At 35.6% G+C, this 14,680-nt stretch overlaps 3 protein-coding genes across 3 annotated transcripts; 2 read left to right on the top strand and 1 right to left on the bottom strand.

Annotated features, from left to right (window-relative positions):
• The first annotated feature begins 5,551 nt into the window (after positions 1–5,551).
• On the top strand, positions 5,552–7,423 carry LOC108197319 (7-deoxyloganetin glucosyltransferase). Its single transcript, XM_017364903.2, has 2 exons — positions 5,552–6,193; positions 6,277–7,423. The coding sequence occupies exons 1-2, from the start codon at positions 5,560–5,562 to the stop codon at positions 7,212–7,214; spliced, it is 1,572 nt and encodes a 523-aa protein (XP_017220392.1). The 5' UTR covers positions 5,552–5,559; the 3' UTR covers positions 7,215–7,423.
• A 2,180-nt stretch (positions 7,424–9,603) lies between these two features.
• On the top strand, positions 9,604–11,527 carry LOC108197852 (7-deoxyloganetin glucosyltransferase). Its single transcript, XM_017365572.2, has 2 exons — positions 9,604–10,337; positions 10,438–11,527. The coding sequence occupies exons 1-2, from the start codon at positions 9,788–9,790 to the stop codon at positions 11,370–11,372; spliced, it is 1,485 nt and encodes a 494-aa protein (XP_017221061.1). The 5' UTR covers positions 9,604–9,787; the 3' UTR covers positions 11,373–11,527.
• Positions 11,528–12,553: 1,026 nt separating this feature from the next.
• On the bottom strand, positions 12,554–14,188 carry LOC108198995 (alkane hydroxylase MAH1). The gene has a single exon (XM_017366764.2). The coding sequence runs from the start codon at positions 14,178–14,180 to the stop codon at positions 12,564–12,566; it is 1,617 nt and encodes a 538-aa protein (XP_017222253.1). The 5' UTR covers positions 14,181–14,188; the 3' UTR covers positions 12,554–12,563.
• Positions 14,189–14,680: the final 492 nt, after the last annotated feature.

The raw sequence follows: 14,680 nt of genomic DNA, 5'->3' as shown, positions 1-14,680 counted from the left end.
TTTTAATCTTTTTTTTAATAAATATTTGATGTTTGAACTTTTATACACAAAAAGAAAATCTCAAAAGTAAATTACAAAACTATGTTTTATAAGAATCTTAAAATGCGTGTCGAGCAGTTAAAAAAAACTGTAAAGAAATGAGAGGGACGGAAGAAATATAAATATTAAAGTTTTTAATGTGTGAAAAATTTTGTTAATAAAGTTTCTTGTAATTTAATATTTTTTTTTTAATTTATAAATTTAAATTACCAAACACACAATAGACTTATATATAAAATGATTCAAACACTTTTGATAATTTATAATAATTTATAAGTGAAGTTTACTAATCACTTGTAATCATCATATTTACTTTAACCAACAAATATGATCCCAAAATAATGGGCATATTAGGGTAAACTTGTTTATTAAAATATAAAGACTTATTTCGATTGAAATTTTTGCACTAACATGGTATTTCATTTATTTAAATATTTAGACAGCATTTAATATTTTTGATTTAGAAAACTAATTATCATTTTATGAAAATATATAAATTTATATGTTTTATATTGTCTTGTTCTTAAAAAATGAAAACTCAATATTAAAGAAGACAGATGGAAGGGCGGGGCCGCTGAAGATAAATGGTCCCAGATCTCACAAAATGGAGAACTAATGCCAGAATAACAACAGATTGAAAAAATGGTTTTAAATATCAGTTATTAACGTCAACGTTTTCAATTTGGGGAAAAAAAAATCGTTAAAAATCGTTACATCATGTAGCGTATTGTTATTTTATTCCCGACAAATCATCACACGATGTAGCGTCTGGTTCTTTTAATCTTATAGAATTCTACAAAAACTAGCGTTATGTTCTTTTAATCATAAGAAAATGATACATAAATTAGTTTGGGCAAATTAAATTATAGGTCCTCGAACTATTGACGTTTAATTGTGTAGATCCCTGAACTAAAGATTTTGTAATTTAGGTCACTTAACTTTTTCGTTTTCTGATCTTAGTCCTTCCGTCAAAAAGATTCTAACGGTGTTAACTAGGGTTCTTGATTTTCATATAGATCAAAGAAATTTTGAAGGTGTTAATGATATCCAAACTCAAAATTCAAGTAGTCAAATTGAAGTTTGAATCACTAGCAACACTCATATGACAACAAATTTCACAAAATAGATTTAATTTTAAAAAACCCCATATTGGACCATAAATTTAGGGTTCTTTAGCGAATTTAAGGACCTGAATTTAGAAAATTTTGAATTGAACATAGTTTGTGAAAATTGGTGTCATACGAGTGCCGCTAGCGACTAAAGCTTCAATTTGACTACTTGAACTTTGAATTTGGATGTCATTAACACTTTCAAAATTGCTTTGATCTGTATGAAACTCAAGAACTCTAGTTAACACCGTTAGAATCTTTTTAACGGTAGGACTTAGATTAGAAAACAGAAAAATTAAGTGACCTGAAATACAAAATCTTTAGTTCAGGGACCTAAACAATAAAATGTCAATAGTTCAGAGACCTGTAATTTAATTTTCCCAATATGTTCTTTAATTCTAACAGAACGCTAGAAGCTGGAAAATGTAGTTTTTTAGGATATTTTTCTGGATCCGTGATATCGAGGATATTAATAATATAGGGGCCAACACCCGCCAGCAGAACCCAGTCTATGTTCATGAAAATTAGAAAATGGTAGATTGATGAGTGACCCATACCCACTACCACAATTGTCTGACCTCTGAAATACTGATTACATAGAGTAAAGGATTAATAATATATAAATTGTCAGGCGTAGTAGTCCATGAGGATTGAGGTGGTTGAGATGAATTCGTGATAGCAAGAGGCCCCCTGCTTGACGACTAGGGTACATATCACGGCAGTTCTCACTGGCATGCCTATAGGCATGTATTTTACAAAATGGCATGCCCAAATGGCATGCCATTTTCCATTAAATATAGTAAAAACTGCCGCATCATTATAGGATTGATACTAAAGTGCACTTACAAATATAACAAAAGTTAGTAAATATTAAGAACAGAACTTAGTACGATACTAACTTATATTAGTAGTTTATCTAATATTTAACTATGAAGTTGGACTATATTTAAAATTTTCAATATTTATAAGATATAATATTTATATAAATTTTATTATTTATATAAAAAATTAGTAAAAAAGCATGTCAAATGGACAAAAGGCATGCCTAGGGCATGCCCAGTCTGGCATGCCCGTGCCGTTATGACATGAACCCTATTGACGACTCCTCAAAATTACTAATCGAATAGTATTTTATAGATGAAAATATAACATTGTTTCGAAATCAAAAATCTAATTGCATACAGAAAAGTTTGTTTATTATAAAATTTGTTTGAATGTGCATGTTTAAATAGTGAAATGAACCGTTTAGAGTACATGTACATCGCAGATTAAATCAAGGTGGCATCAAAATAGGAGGGATAGAAACTGAAATTGAGGGGCTCATCACCTCGTATTTCCAAACGAGATTCTTTAAATATATAATAAATAATTTAAAATTTTAAAGGAATAAGAACCTTCTTGTTTGTATTTCTTATTATTATTATATAGAATATTTGTGCTCTGCAATACAAATTAATAATAGATTTTCATTTCTTATCCTTCTCTTGGTTGGTTCATAGCTCAAATAAAGCTTATAAATCTTATCTTTAGGATTAAACCAATTTGCTAAACTTGATTGCTTTAGACCTTTGACATATGCACTTTCATTCATCTGACAGTTTGAGCAATCCTTTTCTCTTCCTCATCAATTTGATCTATCTTTTCTTCTTCCTCGTCAATTTCATCATTATGAAACTCAAAAGAGCATCTCCAATAGACTCTTAAATAAGCTCCTAACACAGGATATAGAGAGGATCATTAAAAATTGAGCTCCAAGAGACTCTTAGTGGCTCTTAAAAAGCTTAAGAGCTTCTTTTCTTTCCTATATTTTAAGAGTCATGTAGTGGCTCTTAAGTTGTTTTTAACAATAAAAAATTCATTAAAATATACAATAGTGAGAGGATATATAGAGCATTGTTGAAGTTGTCACTCTTAAAATTACACTATAGGACTAAAAGCCATATATTTTATATTATATTTTGGATACTACTAGAAGACTCCTGGAGACGCTCTTACGCTCATTCAAAATATCACTATCTTTATTAGAAATCCTATCAGGATTGACATTTTTATCAGTTCTGGCGGAGCATCAATATTTGCATTGTCAGAGTTAGCTTCGTCAGTAAATGGCGGAGTTCTGTCAGGATTTTGATTGTCAGTATTTGCCTGATCAGGTTTTGAGTTCTTCTTCTTGGAATGAATGCGGCTTCTTCTTCTTTAGCAATTTCTTCATCTCCAAAGGTAACAACTATAGAAAGTTGAGAATTAATCAGAATTGAGGTTCGTTGAGATTGTCTTGTACCTTATTCAATCCTAATGTCCTGAGTTGATCTTTTAGGTTCAGTTGCCTCAGTACTTTGGCTTCCGGTCAGAGTCCTTCCTTTTTCTCTATCTTTCCATTCTCTTTCTCTAGCTCCTCCTCTAACAGAGGCTCTAGCTGCTTTGAATTTATGATCCTTTAACATAGTAGCATGAAGTTTCAAGAATTCTTCTCAACTAAGTTGAGATCTTCTTCAGCAATAGCAATAGATGTAGTTTTCTTTTCAAATAACTTCTCAACCTTCTCACTTTTGACATACATTGGCACTCAATTGTCACTATAATTGAAGCGTACTGCGTAGGTATATTAATAGAATTAATTGACTATTTATATTCGAGACAAATCTTCTACGTCCACTCATGTTAGACTTGTTAAACTCTCTACAATCACCTTGAAACCAAAAACCATTGGGTTCTCCACGATTTTCTAAATAATTTAAGAATTCTAATTTGAGAAGATATTTTATTTATAATAATTAAAATAGCCTTATTTTTGGTAGAACTATTAATTGTGAAAGTATTTCCTTCCAAATAAAATGGTAATTATCATAAATAAAATTTAAAATAAATCAGGATTATTGTATTTGTGGTGTCTATAAATATATTTGTTATTGAAACTTTATGTATTCAAAACTTTATAATAGAGTTGTGCCGGATATACATAAGAAAAAAAATTTGTGATCAAATTGAGGTGCAAATTGAGGTGCGTGTATTCAAGAGTGTTGAGGGAGGGACCGAGGGAGCGACTCAGTATTATAATACATTCATACCGGATGAATTTGTGATTTTACCCTCTTTTCAGGATTTTCATGTTAATTATTTGTGTTTTTAACTTTCATTTTTGTCAATAAACATCAATCTATCGGAAATGCGATCCTAACAAGAACAACCAATCTTCTACTTGACACGATGCCTGACCACCACACAGGGGCAGAGCCAGAAAGGAAGTGTAGAACTGAGCAAATCCCATGCCATACTCCAAGATTTCAGTTGAGCATATATTTTCAAACTGCTTATATGTGAAGTCTGTAACCTAACAAAAAATTTATTCCTGCGACAAAGAGTTATACTTAAAATTCTGCACATGATTTTTGAACTTTACACGATACCAATTTCCCTGATTTGCTTACCATTACGCTCAAAAAAAATGCTGAGAGCGTAATGTCAGTTTGAGAACGCCCATTGAATTTCGTATATAGAAAATTGGACGCATCCACTTTTTAATTGCTAGAAAGTCACGTCTGAGGCCTGCTGTTCCGGAGAAAAAAAAAATATGTAACAGGACTGGGACGGCATATTATTTGGTTTTCTAATAGATTTAGTAACCTGCTTTAACTAGGAAGAGATGCCAGGGGACAGTGATAACTCCACTTATGTCCGGACCTTCCTCTCCTTTTCGGGCTTGAATCCTGGTGTGATAGCTGAATGATTCCCTACAAAACAATACGAGAGCAATTTGATGAGTATGGGGAATCTTATGAATATTTGTCTTGTCGACTAAACGCCACCTGAGAAAAGAAAATTTAGTTTGATTTTCATGAGATCCGAGCTCTTTCTCTTTCTCAGCTTCCGCTCTTTTGTTTCATTCTTTGAATGACTAGGAAGCTTGATAAATTTGTGACACAGTAGCAAATGCTCACGAGATAGTCCCGAATTATAAGGTACCTTATATTTTGCCATTCTGATTTTATTGCAGTGAAGATGAGATAATTGTACAGTTATATGGACCAGGTACCAAAAGATACAGTTACAAATCATTCATTACTCTTTACAGTTGTATGGACAATCATTCATTACTCTTTACAAATCTTGTGGTCGATATCAATCTATCGTAATAATTGCTTCTGTATTATTGAAGAAGAATTCAAATTCATTAGAGTGAAAATGTTCAAGCATGAATGATAAAAGATATTACTGGAGTGAAAAAGTTCATACCCGAACAACAATGTTTTTGTTTTATCTCTGAGCATTCAAGAAACTGTAGGAAATTGAATATAAACAAATATATATATTTACATTTACAGGAATGATCAGTTCTGCCGAATTCAACATGGACAAAATTGCCTGTCCAACAATATACAATTCACGAATCAGGTTCAGAACTTAACAATCAATGCATAGTGATAAATATGCTCTAATTTTTTCAGCTAACTCTAAAGAAAACGTTACTATAAAGCTCCCAAAGGGGCTTGCTGTTTTCATTGTAGTAAGAAAAAAACGTGATAGAGAAGCTATGAATTCAGAGGCAGAGGCGGCAGAGAAGCAGGCTCATGTAGTTTGCATACCTTACCCTGCTCAAAGCCACATGAAGGGAATGCTGAAAATGGCGAAGCTCCTTCATAGCAAAGGTGCTCTCATTACATTTGTGAATACGGAGTTCAATCAGAGACGCTTCCTTAAGTCAGGAGCTCTTGAGTCTGTCGAAAGCCTGCCTGGTTTCAGTTTCCAAACCATCCCTGACGGCCTCCCTCCATCTGATGCTGATGCCACTCAAGATATACCTCAACTTTGCCATTCTATCATACAGAACAACTTGTTACCTGCATTTGAGGACCTCCTCGCAAAGCTCAATGCTGGAATTCATCCAGTCACTTCAATCCTCTCTGACGGATTCATGCCATTCACAGCGGATGCTGCACATTCTCTTGGAATTCCTGTCGTTTTGCTTTGGACAATTGCTGCTTGTGGATTTATGGGATTTTATCAATTCAAAAATGCCCGCGATAGAGGTCTTGTACCATTAAAAGGTATGATTTTGTCACAACTAAATGTTCATGTAATAACTATATTGTAATGTTACATGTATGCAATAACTATTTTGCTCATGCAGATGAGAGTTACCTAAGCAATGGGTATCTGGACACCATTATAGACTGGATTCCAGGAATACGAGACATTCGTTTGAGGGATCTTCCAAGTCACATTAGAATCATAGATCCAAATGATATTATGTTCAACTTCTTTCTGGAATCTACTCAGAGAGCAAAGAATGGGACAGCACAAGTACTTCATACCTTCGATGACTTGGAACAAGAACTTGTGGACGTCATCTCATCTATGTACACCACCAGTGTATACACAATAGGCCCTTATCAGTTGCTCGTCAACCAAATCCCCTTAGACGAGAAAGAGGGTCTGAAGAGCATCGGATATAGTCTTTGGGAAGAGGAAAAAACATGTCTTCAGTGGCTGGATTCCAAAGAAGCTGATTCTGTTGTTTATGTGAACTTTGGAAGCATAACTGTCATGTCTGCAGAACAGCTGGTGGAGTTTGGTTGGGGGCTTGCTAATTCCAACTTCTGCTTCTTATGGATAATCAGGCCCGACTTGATCGTAGGGGATTCCTCAAATACTCTTGGAGTTGAATTTATGGATGCCATCAAGAACAGAGGCTTCATTTCAAGTTGGTGTCCACAGGAAGATGTCCTCAACCATGTTTCAGTTGGAGGGTTCTTGACACATGGAGGGTGGAACTCAACCATAGAGAGCATCTCTGCTGGAGTGCCAATGCTCTGTTGGCCTTTCTTTGCAGATCAACAAATAAACTGCAAGTTCATGTGTGACAAATGGGAGTGCGGACTGGAGATTCCTAATAACGGGAAGAGAGACGATGTGGAGAAGCTTGTTAGACTACTTATGGAAGGAGTTGAGGGTAAGAAAATGAGAAGAAAAGCTATCGAGTGGAAAAAACTGGCAGAGAAGGCCTGTGGTCCTAATGGTTCATCGTCTCTTAATTTGGATAAACTGGTTCTTCTTCTGAAAAACTAGAATATCGCAAATTCATCTATGCATAACGAGGCTATGGAATGCAAAAAAATGGCAGAAAAATCCTGTGTTCCTGAAGGCTCATTTTCCCTTAATTTCAACAAACTGGTTCTTCTTTTTATAAGAAGAATATTAAAATTTTGTTTTCACATTGTCAGTCTGCATCATCCTTAAGCTTGCCCCTAGTTTGAATAGAAGTCTCCCCTTATTTCCATGTATGCTTACTCTGCTAATGTTCCATGGTAATAATATGCTGGAGGTCACTATGAAATCCATTGAAACCAAAAGATTAAGCTTGTGGCTTTGAAAAAAATTCATTAGACTTAACTTGCTGTGCAATTAATTTTTCAAACCAAAGTAATCCCCATTAATTAGTTGCAACCAGCCTCTGTATAAACAGTTGCATGGAATGATCATTGACGAGACACTGTTATCAAAAGATTAAAGAGAAACTCTAAAATAAAAAGTGTGAAGTACAGTGAATTTTGATTTAATTACGTTTAACTCCCCTACATATAGCTATGCAGAGAATGAAATAACAAGGAATATGCAACGGTGAATGAGCATTCCACATGATGAGTAAAACTAAGGAGAATTTTAAGACTGTTTGTGATGGCATCTCGTAGTTAGGTTCCTTGATGAAGAACAGGCTACTGTGTATTGTGCAATAGCCATCGTCATAAAACTATCAAATAAAAATTTTCAATCTCCTACACTACGTAGGATGATTCATATGACATTTCATATAGCAGTAGCTTTTTTCACACACAAAAAACGAAGGTTAGTTTCAACGTATGATGCTGTGCTGAGCTGAATAGTTGTTATAGTATTCGTTCACTTTACTTTGTTTGATCAATGGAGCTCTGGTAAACTACTCGCTACAGAGGATGACCAATTCTCCTATTCTGGTTGTCAATTGTTAATAAACCTATATCACAAAAAACATTGTAAATAAAATTTCTACCCAGGACATTGATAATGAGTCATGAGTCAATCAGAGAAAATCTTAAGTCATGAGTCAATCAGAGAAAATCTTATGTGAATTATTTGTGGGTCCTCTTTTAATTTATAATCACCCATATAACCGCGACTTGCAGCATGCGGTACATGCCTGATAATGCATAACTAATGTCCAAACAATTAGTTCGGTGATTGCAATCAATCATCTGTGCATAATGCATGTTTCATAATTGCTAGTTGGTTTTGGTTCATATCGATCCTTTTTATTTCCTTTTCTCTGTGCGTTTATGTTGTGTTTGGTTGGGATGAATGATTCTGGAAGGAACGGAATGAAAAATGAACTATCTTATGGACAATTTTAAAGAAATTTCATTCTTTCCTCCATTCCATTCCTTCCATCATGTGTTAGATATCACACCTTCAATTTGAGATTTAATGCTCCATTCTCTCATATTCTCAATTTCTTCTCAAATCTCATCATAGCAATTTTGCACTCCCTCGAATTTTTTTCAAAACTTTCTTCCTATCTATATTAGTTTCAAGTATTTTTACTCATTCCATTTGATTCTCCCCAGCCAAACACAACATTACAGATTCAGAAAAGTTTGAGCACAATGTCGTAGAGAAATGTAGAAGTTCATTTAATCCTTTCTGAGTTTTTGATTCAGATATGAGATCAGTGGAATGTCTTAACATAGTATCAGAGCGTTCTAATAAATTTTAGTAGAGCGTTTCACGACTGCTGGATCTATGTGAATGATTGAGGATAATCTGTTCAAATCGATGTAGCACAGCTTCTAAGTTTCAACCAGTAGATGAATTTGAATTTCGAAAACCTTCTGCACTATTACTTAATTTGTTTTCCTGTTAGTTAAGAATGGGAAGGAGCGTAAACGAATGATGCTAGGATGCTGAAAACTCTGTCAGTACTGCTGAATAATCATAATCGACAAGAAGATAACTCTACGTCCCTACTTTCTGAACTTTCGAATATTTCATTCAGAATATTCACGAATGGAGCATTTACTTGTATGATCGACAATCATACATGTGGTCAGGGACGAATTTAAGATTTTGAACTAGTCGGGGTAAAAAAAGAAAGAGGACAATTTTTGTGACCGAAAATCAAATATAAACTACAAATCTATGTAAATTATATCTTTCTTCTTTTTATGAAAGTCTAGGTATACATGCTAAGCACAATAAATTGAACAAAAATGAAACTAAATTATAAAAAAGATGACAGCAACCGTGAGTTGAACATGATACGGGTCATATCGGTGTGAAAAAAATGCTTTGAGACCCTCCATCATGGGGCTAACTCCGTCCGTGCATATGGTCCATACTTACAGGACTCAGCACACTTATTATTGCTACAGATGTGTCCATACACAGAACTTTAAAACCATTCACCTCAGTGGTTGAATAGAATAAATAGATACCTGACAATTTTAACGCTATGAATTTTAAATCCTTCACATCTCGCAAAGTTGATTGGTTTGAGTAAAACTTTCAACCAAATCATTTTTTATAATCATGATGATCCCAAGAGTAGTTGTATACTTGTATGGTACTAACATGTATGGTATAACATAATAAGCTTGGAAGGGTGTTTTATGGTACTAACACAAAATTTTATTAGAACATCTATGGATTCATCGACAAGGGCAGCAGCAGAGAAGCAGGCTCATGTAGTTTGCATACCAGCCCCTTCTCAAAGCCACATTAAGGGAATGTTGAAAATGGCCAGGATCCTTCACAGCAAAGGCATTTTTATTACGTTTGTGAATACGGAGTTCAATCACAAACGCTTTCTCAAATCAGGAGGCCTTCAATCTCTAGGAGACGTGGCTAGTTTTAGATTCGAAACCATCCCTGATGGCCTTCCTCCATCTGATGCTGACAAAACCCAAGATATACCTCAACTTTTGGTATCCATCTTTGAGAAAAGAATGCTGCCTCCATTTCAGAATCTCCTCGCGGAGCTTAATGCTGGAACGTATCAGGTCACTTCTATACTCTCTGATGGTTTTATGCCTTTCACGGCTGATGCTGCACATTCACTTGGAATTCCTATTGTTTTGCTTTGGACAATTTCTGCTTGTGCATTTATGGGATTTTATCAGTTCAAAAATGTGCTTGAAAGAGGTCTCGTACCACTTAAAGGTAAGATTTACTGCAATAACATATAATCATGTTATTAATAAATTAATGTCTATATTAGCATTCGTACAAATGAAGCGATTAGTTTTTTATTTTGATGCAGATGAGAGCTATCTAACAAATGGTTATCTGGACACCATAATAGACTGGATCCCAGGCATGCCAGATATTCGTCTGGGGGATCTTCCAAGCCATGTTAGAATAATGGATCCAGTTGATACCCTATTCCACTATTTTGTCGAATGTACTCAGAGAGCGGCTGATTGCACAGCATTTGTACTTCAAACCTTCGATGATTTGGAACAAGAACTTGTCAATGTCATCTCATCTATGTTTAGAACCGTATTTACAATAGGCCCTCAACAGTTGCTCGTTGACCAAATACCATTAGACCGTAAAGAGGGTCTGAAGAGCATTGGATATAGTCTCTGGGAAGAGGATAAAACATGCCTACAGTGGCTGGATTCCAAAGAAGCAGACTCTGTTGTTTATGTGAACTTTGGAAGTATAACAGTCATGTCTGCAGAGCAACTGCTGGAGTTCGGTTGGGGGCTAGCTAATAGCAACTGCTGCTTCTTATGGATAATTAGGCCAGATTTGATCATGGGTGAATCCGCAGTTACTTTAGGAGTTGAATTTATGGATGCAGTCAAGAATAGGGGCCTCATTTCAAGCTGGTGTCCACAAGAGGATGTTCTCAACCACGTATCGGTAGGAGGGTTCTTGACACATGGAGGGTGGAACTCAATCATAGAGAGCATAATAGCCGGAGTGCCAATGCTCTGCTGGCCTTTCTTTGGAGATCAAACGATAAACTGCAAGTTCATGTCTGATGAATGGGGTTGCGGATTGGAGATTCCTAATAACGTCAAGCGAGATGATGTGGAGAAGCTTGTTAGACTATTAATGGATGGAGCAGAGGGTAAGAAAATGAGAAACAAGGCAACAGAATGGAAGAATTTGGCAAAGAAGGCTTGTGCGCCAGATGGCTCATCTTCCCTTAATTTGGACAAACTTGTTCTTCTTTTGAAGAACTAGAATATCTGAAAGATGTTTATAAATTCTAGGTTTAAATTTCCTGCAAACTTGTTATGCTTATCGAATAAACAGGAGTCACCTCCTCTATCCTTGTATGTTTACTCTGCTAATAATGTTCATTAGTGTATTTAAGGATTGTTGCTGAAAAAAATGTATCAGATCAACTAGCTCCTGCTAAAAACAGAAATGAACCTCTGTCTACTCACAGTATCACCGAGTATCATGTACTCACCCTATCATTGAGTATCATGTCACAGGTCATAAATATTGACAATTTGACATAATGACATGATTGTAGTACTCACAGTCCGTTAACTTGCTAATTTCAGGTGGACCACAACTATATAATTCTTCGCAATTTAGTGTTATAAATCACACAAATTTAGTATGAACAAAGACAAGGTCAAGTATGCAGAGGGATACTATTAAATGGAATTTAACAGAAAACAGTTTATTCATTTTGATCTATTGGAAAAAATGGACCCCTGGAAACAAAATATTGAGCAATGGTTCCTAGATAACTTACTGGCCTGAGTTGCACGAAATGCAAGAAACCATCAGTAACTCGTATATGCTGCAATGGAAAATATCATGCTACAGGTCCTCTCTTTACTGGCATGGTTAGAGCATCTCAATGTGGTTGGCTAAATTTAGCTCTCTATTTCCAAAGTGCGATTCTCTCAATACACACATAAAAATCCCCTAAATAGAGCTCAACTATATAAACCTTTGAATTTCTTCCCCAAGCTTAAAAAGAGTTATCCTGTCGGTACTGTTATTTTCTAGAAGGGAAGAAACAAAAAAACGGTACTTGTTCTAGTTAACCTGTCGACCTATTTTGGCGATACAGTCCCTTTCTGTGATTGAAATTAACAGATTTGGTGATTTAGTGACTGTTTTGGTAAAGATGTTGACAAGCAGGCCTGAGTTACTGATTAGTTGTCTTTTTAGTTAAGTTCAATTCTCTAGTCACTACATATGACTTGAAATCCATTGACATTCTGTGGCACATAACTTATTGCTAACTGTTTCCTTATTGTCGACTGTAACCCCCAGTAGAAACAAGAAGCTTACGAGACACTGATTTTAATAGAAATATTTAAATTTATTTGCAGCCATAACAGCTTTTCAAGAAGGTACATTAATAGTATTTCTAAATGCAGAAGAGCAAATTCATATTCTTAAAAGACATTAGGACCATCTATCAGTAATCCTAACCTTCAATCCATTCGTCATTAACAGGATCACAGAAAGATTAGGAATCACTTTGTGTCCTTCCACTATCTTAAAGTTGTAATTATATATCAATGCAGAAGCCACCGCTTTCATTTGAGTATAAGCCACTTTTTTCCCCAGGCACGCCCTTGGCCCGGCACTAAAAGTCGTAAACTTATAAGCAGGTACATACTTCATACTTCCTTCTCTGGAAATCCATCTCTCTGGTTTGAATTCCAGGCAGTCTTTTCCCCACACCGTCGCCATTCTTCCCATTGCATACAAGGAAAATATCACCCTCTGTTTCGGGTGAACCCGATGACCTGTAGGGAGAACGTCCGCTTTGACAGGCTCTTTGTGCTGGAATGGAACAGGAGGGTACAACCTTAAGGCTTCTGAAATTGCACCGTGCAAATAAGGCATCTGGCTTAGCTCTTCATCGCTAAAAAATTTCCTTTTCTCAGCTTCATTTTGTGGGATACATGCTTTGAGTTCAGCTCGAATCTTGGATTCAACTTGTGGATGTGTAATGACAAGCCAAAGAAACCATGTCAGAGCTGAGCTAGTTGTGTCTCTTCCTGCAAGAACGTGGTTCAGCACGATATCTTTCATGAACTCGTCGTTGTTTTCTAATCCCAATGACTTGTCCTCTTCAGTTATGTACAATGTCAAAAGATCAGCTCTATTTCCTTGTGCACCATCCTCGAATTTGCCTCCTGCACTACTCACTTCTTTTCGTTTCCTCTTTATATAAGTATATAGTTCGTCGTCAATAATTTTTTTTGCTTGGCTCATTTTCTTCTCCGATCCAACGTTTAGCCACCTCATTAGCTTCCACAATGTCTGAGGCATGAGATGACGAGTGAATATAACTTCTTCAGTTTGATCCATGGCTTTTAAGAATGGAACTTCATGGAGTTTGATGTCGAGGCAGCCCGGGTCATAGCCTGTGACGAACATGCAAGTTGTATCAAAGGTAAGCCTTTGAAACAGATCTTGCATGTCCACTACTTGACCTTGTTCAGTAAAATGATCAAGGACTGTAATGAGCGCAATTTCGACCTTTTCTGTGCTAATCCTCATCAAGAACTTGCGGAATTGAGGAAGACTAAACAGGAATTGAGCATGCTTCCTCTGGATTTTCCACAAATCAAATTCAGCATTGACAATTCCGTCTCCAAGTACATCAAAAATCTCCTTGAATTCTTGGCCTTTATGGAAATTGGCATAGCCATCCTTAAGCACGTAACGAACGTTTGCTGGATCGACTGTGAACAGCATGTCCATGTTAGTAAACCAAGGGCCTTTAACTAGGAAAGTACCACCTTCTTGATTCAGAACTTTTGCACACATTTCATGAGCTCGATTCACCTTGGATAAAATCCGTGGCATCATTCCCACCAGGGGCCAGTTCCATGGAAGACCATCATCGTGGCGAAGTCTCCGTATGTACCAGAAGCTTAGAATTGCTAAAACTATTACGAAGTATTCAAAACGTAAGGCTTCCATATATGATTCTATGGTGGTAGTGAATAGACTTAAGGTTGACAATCTTTTCATATATTTAGACAATGATGAGTACTTGAAGAGCATACGTGAGAGCTCATAATATATACACAAATGTTACAAGGACAAATGATGGTCCTGTTAGGTCCACAGGTTTCATAGAAGGGTGGGTGATACGATATTCATTATAATTTAATTATTTTTCGAATTTTATAGATATTTAAACTGTAGTCCTATAATAAGTTTCGTGTTCCAGATATTTATCGAGTCGATTTCTGAGAATATTGTAATAAATAAACCAACACATAATATTTCCAAGTTATATCGTTTATTGATTAAACTTCGAAAGATGCTGTGAATTCAACTTCTCATCCTCCATTTTTGTACCTAGTTCTACAGCTTCCTTTCTATTGTTACGTCTTTATTCCTCCATTCCTAAATCAAACTTACTCGTCTTATTTCTCAATAAGAAGTTTTCGGACATTTCTAGCTAGGTCTCTTCATCTTATACTTATGCTGCAAATTTTATTGATAAATGAGAATAATTGTTTTGCTCTTTTGAATGGTAAGAATATACGAAGTGTTTT

Source organism: Daucus carota, chromosome 8 (assembly GCF_001625215.2).
Source record: "Daucus carota subsp. sativus chromosome 8, DH1 v3.0, whole genome shotgun sequence".
NCBI classification, from domain to species: Eukaryota; Viridiplantae; Streptophyta; class Magnoliopsida; order Apiales; family Apiaceae; genus Daucus; species Daucus carota.
This window is presented reverse-complemented; position numbering and strand designations above follow the sequence as displayed.

Excerpts from the sequence above, each read along its gene's own strand:
- LOC108197319 (XM_017364903.2), top strand. The coding sequence starts at position 5,560 with ATGCATAGTGATAAATATGCTCTAATTTTTTCAGCTAACTCTAAAGAA. Across the intron at positions 6,194-6,276 it reads AGGTCTTGTACCATTAAAAG|ATGAGAGTTACCTAAGCAAT; the intron begins GTATGATTTTGT and ends TTGCTCATGCAG.
- LOC108198995 (XM_017366764.2), bottom strand. The coding sequence starts at position 14,180 with ATGCTCTTCAAGTACTCATCATTGTCTAAATATATGAAAAGATTGTCA.
- LOC108197852 (XM_017365572.2), top strand. The coding sequence starts at position 9,788 with ATGGTACTAACACAAAATTTTATTAGAACATCTATGGATTCATCGACA. Across the intron at positions 10,338-10,437 it reads AGGTCTCGTACCACTTAAAG|ATGAGAGCTATCTAACAAAT; the intron begins GTAAGATTTACT and ends ATTTTGATGCAG.